The sequence below is a fragment of the Oreochromis aureus genome, linkage group 13 (assembly GCF_013358895.1).
Source record: "Oreochromis aureus strain Israel breed Guangdong linkage group 13, ZZ_aureus, whole genome shotgun sequence".
In the NCBI taxonomy this organism is placed as follows: Eukaryota; Metazoa; Chordata; class Actinopteri; order Cichliformes; family Cichlidae; genus Oreochromis; species Oreochromis aureus.
Window position 1 is genome coordinate 15,806,129 of NC_052954.1, and position 11,225 is coordinate 15,817,353.

At 37.3% G+C, this 11,225-nt stretch overlaps 1 protein-coding gene across 2 annotated transcripts in view; it reads right to left on the reverse strand.

The window, feature by feature from the left end:
* LOC116322726 (muscular LMNA-interacting protein) overlaps window positions 1-7,263 on the reverse strand; it is a 46,745-nt gene extending 39,482 nt beyond the window's left edge. For both annotated transcript variants that reach the window (XM_031742878.2, XM_039621505.1), the window contains exon 1: window positions 7,194-7,263. In XM_031742878.2, the coding sequence (XP_031598738.1) occupies window positions 7,194-7,223 (30 nt within the window). In that variant the 5' untranslated portion in view covers window positions 7,224-7,263. The remainder of the gene's footprint in view (window positions 1-7,193) is intronic.
* Window positions 7,264-11,225: the final 3,962 nt, after the last annotated feature.

The window sequence follows — 11,225 nt, forward strand, 5'->3', positions numbered from 1 at the left end:
AAGTTCTCATTCTCACTTTTGTATGTCACTAAATGACTACACTTTACATTCCAGATTAGACAATTACTCATTTGTTCATGGTTTAAGAAACTTATGTGAACAACAATATAATGGTGGACTCTGCAGATGCTTATCTCATGCAAGTCAGTAGTTTTTCCTTTGTTTTGCAATTGAGCAGACTCAAACTGATGTTTCTGAAATATCCATCTTATCAAATGTTTCAGAAGCATGCACTCATTTTCAGAGATATTGGTTCTGTGGAATTTGTTGCAATTGTAAACGAAGACAAATACAAGAGTTTGATGTCTTACTTGTTATAAACTGATCTTTACTATCACTTATCAAAGGTTTTGTACTATTTTAATATTTCAAGTTTTATGCTAACAGGTGTGACTGAGCACAATGAAGTTTAAAAATTTTGCAAATGTAAAGAATAACTTTTCTAAAATAGCAAGTGTCCCGTTGATACATTACATTAATGCAGACTTTATGTTGTTACTTCACAAGAATCACTACTGCTCCTAGAGTATTGGTCAGAATTTAATCTTCACCCAAACTGGGCTCAAGACCAAGTTCAAGTTTATTGTTTCACAGGGAGCAGCCTTTGAGTTTTGATGGATTGTGAGCCTGATGAGCTACGTCACTGATTTTTCTGTTTCTCAGATGACTAAGTGGCACAATAAATGGTGAATGTTGGGCGCTCATGAGTAATTGTCTTGTCATGTTCTTAAAACAAACTTTCTGTATGAAATGATCAGATAGACTTTAATGGAATCTGTGGGTTTTTATTTTTTTTTTCTGTAAACAACAGAAAATTAATTTAAAGGAATGTAGATATTTAAACCTGAGATCTAAGATAAACCTAACAGGTAGTTTTGCTGAAATGGATGTTAGAAAGCTAAAAAAACAAAACAAAACTTAAGATGTTTAATACACATTTTCTTTACATCCAGTCAATCAACTCTGATAATTAAAATGAAACTGATTTACAAGTTCACTCAGCTACCTTAAGGAGCTCCGTTAATTAATAAACTTAAATCAACTTAGCTAACAAATTATGTTAGTTAAGCTAAAATAGATTCTAAGTTAAAAGAACTACTAAAGTATTTGAATTAACTAAAAAACCCAAGTCAACTGAACTAGGACAAGAGTTTAAACAATAGATTATTTTAAATTTAGCTGAAAGGGTTTTCCCAAGTAAAATGACAATTAAAGGAGTTGAACTGACTAACAAATCTCAGTCAACTAAACTAAGGCGAAAGTTTAGACAACATGTGATTTTTCATTAAATAACAATTGGTTGTGTTATAAGAACAAACTCTATTTCTTGACTTAACTTAAAATTTTAAGGCAGCCCTGTACCTGATATTTTTAAGTTGAAACAACAAGTTATATTTTACAGTGTACAAATTCAAATTTGGCAGAAAATGATGTTTGTTTCCACCTACAAAGCTGAGATCAAACTGCACAAAGTCATTCTAAACATTACCCTGGTGTGATGAGGCACTCCAAGTGTTGTGCATATATGTGAGGAAGTGCTAACTTCCAGTTCCCTCCAGAATGAGAGTTTAATGGCGTTTCTTATTCTGTGTTTGTGAAAGTGTTTTTGTCTGCAGCAATCAAAGCTCACACACATTCATCAAAAGTGTTTCTGCTGCTCAGTAATCACACTTCTCTGCTCAGTGTGGTGGGGTCATCTGCAAAGCAAGCTGGAGAGCGAGGCCGCTGAAACGTCTTGCCTAATCAGTGGAGGTTATTGTAGCAGATATTTGAGGCAGTGCTAAAAATGGATCACAAAACTTTTGCTCCTCAGTGTTCACATAGTCGGAGAATGAGCCAAACCACTTTATAAAGGAGCTTGGATAGAATATTTACTCAGATATTTGCAAAACAAGATTTCTTATTCATCGCATTCCCTTATTCAGGATGTCATTTCGTTTATATTGTATGTCACGTAGATGTGTATTGCAAACAGTGGGATGTAAGTAGGTGTGATGTTTGAATTCCTTACAGGAAATAGACACTTCAGGTACAGGTTGTTTTTTCTTTCTTCGACAACATCACATTAGACTTTAAACTGTGGGGGAGGTTAATAATAACTAATGATTACATGCAAAGTGCTGTATAAACACATAGTGTGGAGAGTGAAAAGAGGTGGGTAAAGGAGAAATGTTCAGTGTGTCATGGGAAGCCTCCAGCAGTTTAGGCCTATTGCAGCATAACTAAGGGAGGGTTCAGGGTTACCTGATCCAGCCATAACTATAAGCTTTATCAAAAAAGGAAAGTTTTAAGCCTGATCTTAAAGTAGCGAGGATGTCTGAATCCATATTGGGAGCTGGTTACACTGAAGAGGGGCCTGAAAGATCGATGGTGCTGCCTCTCATTCTACTTTTATTCTACCGTAATAACCACAAGTTAACTAGCAGTTAGAGACCAAAGTACTCAATTAGGTGATATGGAACTATGAGGTCTTTAAGACAAGTAAGGTCCTGATTATACAAGACTTTGTATATGAGAATGAGGATTTCAAATTCTATTCTGGATTTAAAAAGGATCCAATGAAGAGAAGCCAGTATGGGATATATATGCTTTCTCTTTCTAGTCCCTGTCAGTACCCTCGCCATATTCTGGATCAACTGAAAGTGTTTTTAGGACGACCTGATAATAAGGAATTAGAATAGTCCAGCCTAAAAGTAATAGTAACCAGTATCTAGTAATTAGTTTTTCAGCATCACTTTGAGACAGGATGTTTCTAATTTTAGAGATATTGCACAAATGTAAGAAAGCAGTCCTTCGTATTTGTAGTAAATATGCACATTGAATGACATATCCTGGTCAAAAGTGACTCGAAGATTCCTCACAGTGTTAATGGAGTATTAGGTTAAACACTATGTTTTTAAAATCTTTAGGGCTGAATTATAAAAGCAGGAAATGAGAGGTATATTAGAGGCCTTCATGTCTTTAAGACATTCCTGCAGTTTAAATACCTGGTATATGTCACCTGTCTTTATAGATAAAGCTGGTTATCATCTGCATAGCAATGAAAATGTATTTAATGATACTACCTAATAGAAGCATATATAATGTAAACAGAACTGGTCCCACCACAGAACCCTGTGGAACTCCATAATTAACCTGTGTGTTTGAAGAAGACTCCCAGTTTACATGAACAAACTAGTTCATTAGAAAGATATGATTCAAACCACTGCAGTGCAGTATCTTTAATATTTATGATGTGTTATTAAGTCAGATAGTATAAAGCAGGATATGATTTAGGGTCATGATACTTATGATTGGCATGTAGTTAATGTAAAGGTCCTTAATGGTGACAGTAAAAGTGATTTATAATGGTATTCCAATCCAGGGCATTACATGTTTTTTATTTTTTTCTCATCAATCGGCTTTTCAAAGAAATCTTTTTCTTTTTCTTTTTCCCTTTATAAAAAGAAAAAGAAAAACATTCTTTTTCTTTAATGGCAAAATGCATTATTTCAAAAACAATTTGACCATTTATCAGCACTATATTATGTAAAAATTATGTATGCATATATACTAGTATAACTTTGTTGGAACAACACTTCCTGCTGTGTTGCCCTCTCTGTTCTGGTGGGTGTTACGCATAAATAATTAATAAGAAAACTGAATTAATGATTACATAACTTTTTTTTCGGGGGGGTTGTCTTGGAGAAAATGCTTCTGATCATATTTAGGCTGCATGTTTAGTGATATAGAAGCTGTAGAACTAGCAGATGATGAATTGTGTGCAGTAAGATCAGGAGAGGGAAATATTTATTTCAATTCCAATAAAACAAAGTTCTCAGTTTCAAATGGAGGTTCATTTAAGTTAAACATATTAGTTCAGTCTGTGTTCAACATATTCACATGTTCACAGAAAGGTCATTCATAAAAAATAAATGACTGTGATATTGCATTGATGCAAATGTCTTTGTGAAAGTGTTCTTACAAATTAGACAAATATGTGTGTGTGTGTTTGTGTGACAGAGAGAGAGAGAAATGCAAACATGTGTTTTTGATGATTACTCTGGTATTTATGGGTATGATACATTTCAAAGAGGGGGATGACAGAAACACAAATGCATGATCGATCTGAATGGTCTGCACTGCTGAATAAGTACAATTTTTTCATATTTACCAAAAACAATATTGAGGTTAAGTTTAACGCTGTCAGTACCCATTCTGTCTCTATGATGATTGGTCCACTTTTAAGTGCAGTTTATACGGTGCCATTAGGGCTGGTTATCGTCACTGATTTCTAGAATCGATTCGTTTCCGATTCACAAGGTCCCGAATCGATTCGATCCACGATTCGATTCAATTCGATTAGATTCACTTCGATTCGATTCGATTCAATTAAATTCGATTTAAATCTGGGAAATTTTGACAGTCAGAAATATTATAATTCAGATCAGTACATTTACATATTTTTGTATCTATAAAAAGGAAGCTGACACACGCAAGACTTTATCAAAGGTGTGAGCATCACAGCAGATGCCTTTGTGTCAAAGTAGCTGAAGATAAAACACAGAAAAACATGAAGGTGGTTTTCCTGGCCTGGGATATTATAAAAAATATTCTGCAGTACATCAAAAACGAAAGAAAACCATTAATCAACATATGAACGTTACCTCTGACACAGCGGTTTTATTAGAGACACGGCTAAGCGTTTTGCATTTTGCATAATTTTAAAAAGTTTACATTTGTTCAGTATTGAACGGCAGAAATTAGGTTTTCTTTTCGGAAGTATGTAAAACGAAAAAAAGGAAAAAACAGCGGCGGACAGCGCTGTAAACAACGATGAACTTGTGCGTAACAAGCAAGCGAATAATGCAGAAAACAGATTTTTAGACGGGAAACTGTTCTTGAAGTACAGAGAGAGAGAGAGAGAGAGAGAGAGAGAGCTGTGCATGAAGTGTGATTTTATCGTGGTGGAAGCAAAACAGTAAAAGTCAGAGGGAGTTCATGACGATGTTTATGTGAAGCGTAGTTTGGATCTTCTTTTGCTGCTGGTTCGGTCAATATTGTTTGGAGAGAGATAAAACTAACAGCTTTAGAATCAGCGCAAAAAGGGCGTGAACACAAAGCGCGGACCCGCCGAAACATCAGAATCAGCGAGCTGTCGCTTTCAGCCCCGACCGTGTCCGTGCAGTTGTTGTGCCAGAAAGTGATTGCCGTCCGCGGGAGCGCGCGCAGCCGCTTAAAGCTGCAGCGCCCGTCGGGTGAGAAAGGCGACATCTCACTGATTCTGATCCGCGGGTCCGCGCTGTGTGTTTACGTCCTTGTGCAGAATCCGTGTGCCTGCTCTCATTTACTGTTTTGGCTGTTTGGTGGTTGTTGAAATTTTGTGAGGTTTCACCTGAGATTCTGGCGTTTCGGGCAAAATAAATTTATATTAAAAATCGATTCAGGATTTTAATGAATCGATTTCACGTTATCCAAGCCAGAATCGATTTTAATCGATGAATCGATTATTAAAACCCACCCCTAGGTGCCATTGTAAGTTTACCATAAAAACAACAACAATAATTTTGTTTACCATTTTGAATACAGGGCCTTAACTTGTAATCGAGTATTTATATATTGTGTCAATATGGCATTTATTTAAAACCAGTACTTTTGAGTTTTGTGACATCTTAGACTTCTGGGGCCGTGAGAGGTTTAGTCATATCCAACGTATCACTAATCAGCTTTATATAAACAACCTGAACAAATTCTCAGGCTAAAATAATCCTGAGTCATCATATTAACTTGTTTATGTACTTGTGTTATTATGAAACCCCCTTGTTTGTGTGTCCTCTGTAGTCATGGCAGAGTAAGTTTACATGGTGAAAGGTTAAAACAGGCACTTCCTACTTGCCTGGCGAAGCCCTCGTGAATGTTTGAGTGTTGCTGAGGTCATGATGTCCTCATGGATCACATTTCCAGTCACCACTGGCTTAGTGTGCTGCGTGTCGTCTCACTGTGTGCGAGTGCCATCACTCAGTTATGTCTTGTGGTCTGTCAGACCCGTCCCAAAGACCTTATAAAAGCTGCACTAAATCATCTCCTGAAGGAGACCACCCTGTGTGGGAGCCTTCAGGGACTCTCCTAAAGTGACCTGCTGCTAAATGACAAATCTGGTTTTAGGAAACTCAGCATTATGAATGAATGCTAAGGATGTTATGCTTTTTCAACATTGTCACAGTTTGAATATCCTCAATATTATGCACTTTTTGCATTTTTTCTTTAATATCTAAAAATTTAGGGTTGACTTCTCACATATTGTTATCAGTCCTTGTTATTCACAATGCTCAGTTCATTTCCATAATTACAGCTGTAAAGCCCAGACTGCTGTGTTCCACAGATGCTAAAATCCATATCAAAGCAGTTCATGCTGCGCCACAGCACATGCATAAGGAGTTGGGTGTGCCACTAAGTAAAGAGTTTAATTACAGCAAACACACAACCCCTCCCTCCAGCGTAGTCTGTGCAAATATAGCTCACAGCCAGCTGCTTCAGAGCTCACTAGGCTATTGCTCAAGATTATAAACAAATATTATCATTACATATCTCATACAATAACAACAACAAAGCATGTACAGGCATTTCAGTTAACGTTTGAAAATTTTAGGGCAACATGTACATGGATAAAAAGGCATGTAGAGGAAAATTAGAGTTTAGTGATACTGTAGCTAATAAAAGTCATATATATCAAGTTCCAGCTATATATTAGCATTATACTATAAGTTCTATTCTTGTAACTTATAGTTCTGGCGTAGTAAAAGTTAGCATTAAATCCCTCAGAAATTACTCTGAGTGAAAATGTGGCAACCGTTATTCACCCGAGCGCTATGGGAAACAGTGGTTAGTATCAAGTATCTGAAAATAAACTGCCTCTATGTGTTTATGTGTGTAAGCCTGGAGGGTGGTAGAGGGCACAGAGAGAGTGTTGTTTAGACAGAATCGTGTTAATGCATTAAAATTAAATTCCTGGTTTCCTTTTTCTAGCAGGAAAATAGCTTTGAGGGAAATATTCTTCTAAAAACGTCATTTTAAACTAGCTCCACTGGAAGTACAAAAGTCAAAAGAAGGCAAAGGCAGGTCAGTCGCATCACTTCAGCTTTATAGCGATTACCCAAGAAGAAGTTTAAATGTCTTCAAGAGAAAAAAGTATATATATTTCCAAACCATCTTACCTCTCCCGTGCTCAGATTTAAACTGTCCATTTCGGTCTCAAATGTCTCCCCATCCAGAAGTTTCGCTTGAGTCCAGACTTAATAAACGACTTCACATGGAACTCAAAGCAGATATGGAAAGCAGGATGCCCACTTTTCAGCTCCTCTCATGAAGTTCAAAGTGTATTACTGTTGGTGTGTGTATCACCCTGCAGATTTCCTTTTATAGACACATAATAGCCACAAATAGCTTGCAGACAGCAATCTGCCTGCTGGGCAGTGGTAACAATGTTCACACCAGGAGCAGCACACACACGGGAGAAAAATAGCCATAACTGTTTCATTTTGCTTTTGACTTTCTTTTCAAATAAACTCTTTTTCCTCACATTCCTCACAACTCAGTTGATCCGTGTGTCACCCACAAATCTTTAGTTTCACTGTAATAACATTACTTTGTCCGTAACACGGTTTTAGAAAGCATTACTTTTCAAGAACTTCAGTAATCACATTACTGTTACTAAAATAACTGCTTCACAGTCAGGCACACAAAAAGCAACTGTCCTGAGTGTGATGCTTTCTTTCAGTATTTTTCTTACATTCATTGTTTTAGAGCTTCACGCCCAACCGGTTGCAGAGGATGGCCGCCCCTCCCTGAGCCTGGGTCTGCTGAAGGTTTCTTCCTGTTAAAAGGGAGTTTTTCCTCCCTACAGTTCCCAAGTGTTTGTTCTTTTCTGATTTTCTAATTGTTGCTTCTCTGTATAACTGCAGGGCCTTTACCTTAGAATATAAAGTACCTACATAAATAAAATTGAATTAAATAGGTTTTGTGTTATCTTTTGTTTTGGCTCGTGTCTATTGTAATTTGTATAAGCATTTGTTTCCTAGTTTTTTATTGTGCAGCCCTCTGTCTCATTTCCATATTTATGCCTTGGCCCCTCTCTGATTCCTTGCTAAGTGTTAGTATTCATGTCTGGCTTTTGGAAGGTTTGTTTCCTTTCTTGTGTTGGTGTTTCTTCTTGTCACCTGTTGTTAAATGTGCTGGCCTGTTGTCCTCTCCCTCCTCTTTCCCATCACTAATCAGTTTCTTGAACACTTAAAGTCCCTTATAGTCTTTCATTGCCTCGTCTGTAATCCTCTGTGGATTTTCCTTGGCGTGTTTATGTGTTTCTCATGCATGCAGCCCAGTAGTTTCCTTTTGAATTTTACCCCTGGCTCTTTGTGCTCCCCATGTTTTTTTCTACCTTGATGTCTTTTTGTTTGCACAATCTGTCCATAATATCATAAACAAATTTCCCACGAGTGGGACTAATAAAGGTTATCTTATAAGGATGAGTTAGTTTTGTGTGTGTGTGCGTGGAGTTGAAGTGGATGGTTGGAGGGCTGATGGGTGAAGCAGACATCATCTGTTACACATATAAAAAAAATATATTGTCTGACAGAAGCCAGATTACAACAAAAAGAGATGAATGTGAAATTGATTATACTGTGAAAAGAATGTGTCTGAGAAAAAAAAACTTTTTCAAAGGAGGGCGTTTATGAATGTTTTTGTTGTTGTTTTTAAATCTGATTGTTTGGCAAAGCTTTTGTAGTAGCAGAGAACACTGAATAATAGCGCCTTTGTCCTATTTTGACGTGTAACCGCCAAGAATGCAGCAGTTTGGTGCACAGAGGACAGCATTATAAAATTACCTTCTTTTTTTTGGAATGAACAACAATTATATACTTTTAAATAAAAAGTCTGAATAATATCAGATGGTCATTTACAGTGTGCAGATGATCTAAAGTCCTGTAAGCCAGCAGACCAATGTGACATTTGCAATAATGAGATATCAGGCAACTTGAAACACAATTCATTACCCTGTTGCAACATCGACCTCCCGGCTCCCTTATCAGTGAGTGAAAACAGACCTCTGAAGTGGATGCTAATCCTTTACGTACACTACATTCTTCATTCCTGTCACAGCTGTTCTTGTCCATTTCCACCCTGCTGTCTCCCTCTTCCTGCCTGTCTATGGCAGAGAAAAACACATTAAGATAAAGCGTACTCCAACACTGCTTCCTCTTCCTTTCTATTTTACTCACACTGTTGTAGACTCTCAGGAATATTGGCATTTTCTTTCATCGAGGTAAGTATTCGACAAGTGCCCGAAATGCTTTTTGAGTGGCAAATCTTGATAACTTCAACTTTTAAATTGTAGCCTCGAACCATAAATGTGATCCTGTTTCACCTGACTTCTGGCATCCATCATAAGAGGGTGTGGGAGGGAGTCACATGTAGGCAGGAAGCATGACTCTTAGCTTTCATCTTTGAGGAGATTTTCTTACGAGTGTACTGACACATGGATTCGGGTGGCATAAGTGAACATCAGCAGAGATGTGTGTCTAATCCACTCACAGCGAATCAGCATTTGAATTAGCAATTATCTTGACATAATGCTGTCATCATAGTCATTACCAGTGTTGGTCAAGTTACTTGAAAAAAGTAATCAGTTACTAATTACTGATTACTTCCCCAAAAAATAATCCCGTTACTTTACTGATTACTTATTTTCAAAAGTAATCGATTACTTAGTTACTTAGTTACTTAGTTACTTTTTAAAACACGATTTACAACCTGAATAGGTGATAAAGCGATAGATCTTTCAGCCAATTCTACTTTTTCTGCATAATTCATCATACAAAATGTAATCAAATGGAAAAGTCTCTTTTTAAAACTTGTTTTATTAGTTTTAATCTTTTAACTTTATGCATCAAGCAAAATTAAATTATATGCAACATTCTCTGACTGGAAGAAATTTGTTTAACATTTAAACCTATTTTCTGCACATTCCAGCACATAAAATAAAATATTTTTTGTGTTTACACTCACTCTTTCAAATAGATGCAAGTAAAACACAGCAGAAAATAAATAAAATCAAAGACTAGCGGTCCTGTTGCTCTATTTTCACCTGTAAAGCAGGACTGGGGTAGGCGGAGGAGGTTTACCCTGGTGCAGGTGTGCCGCAGCGGTCAGTGGAAGAATCATGAGTTTCTCTGTGAATTTCACATTACGTCGTAGTACACTCGGTGCTTGCTTGGAAGTTTAGGGTTTTTTTCGCTGTAAAAGAAGTTTTCTTCCACGCACAACGGACACTAATGTTTTTGTCACTTTTATGGAATCAAACTCAAAATAAGGTCAGTACTTCCACGCTTTAAACGCTGCATGCTACACTCTGTCCCGCACTCGATATATTATGATCTGCAGACAGCTGTTGTCACGAACGTCGCACTCGCTTACGTCACTGTCATGAGACGTTCTCGCAAAAAAAATCACGGTTTAGTAACGCAGTAACGCAGCGCGTTCCTACGTGAAAGTAACGGTAATCTAATTACCGCTTTTGCAATAGTAATCCTTACATTACTCGTTACTTGAAAAAAGTAATCAGATTACAGTAACGCGTTACAAGTAACGCGTTACTGCCCATCTCTGGTCATTACTGCATTACATGATTACATTAACTCAGCTCTCAGATGTCAGACCTCATGTATCCCTGAAAGCTATCTCCTTATTTGGTGTCAACTATACACCTGTGTCTTTCAAGACTCTGATGCTATTGTGACTGATCTGCCTGCAAAATACTCAAAACTACTTTTTTTAGTAGCTCCTGCTACAGCTGGAGTCTCCACAACTACATTTTCTCACTCAAACAGACAAGGACACACGGCTGTAGTTTTGCTTCAGACACAGGTATTGTTCTTGACGACACTGAACATCTTCAAGCTTGTGTTAGTGGTTGCTGTCTTTTGCACTATGTGGAGGAGATAAATAGTAAAGGAATTCAAAAAACATGGCTAATCCAAACAAACAGCACTGGATTCTTCTTCTCTTGAAGCCACTAAGGGACGCCGATTATGATGGGACATTAGTTTAAACACAAGCAAAAAGGTCTTTCTTGCACAGACTGCAAGAGCTTCAACATGTGCTAATGATGGACTCATCTGAGGCATGCGTGTTCAGTTGTTCATTACTCTGTAATATTATGAATGCGTGCAGATGGAACTGGATAGCAGACA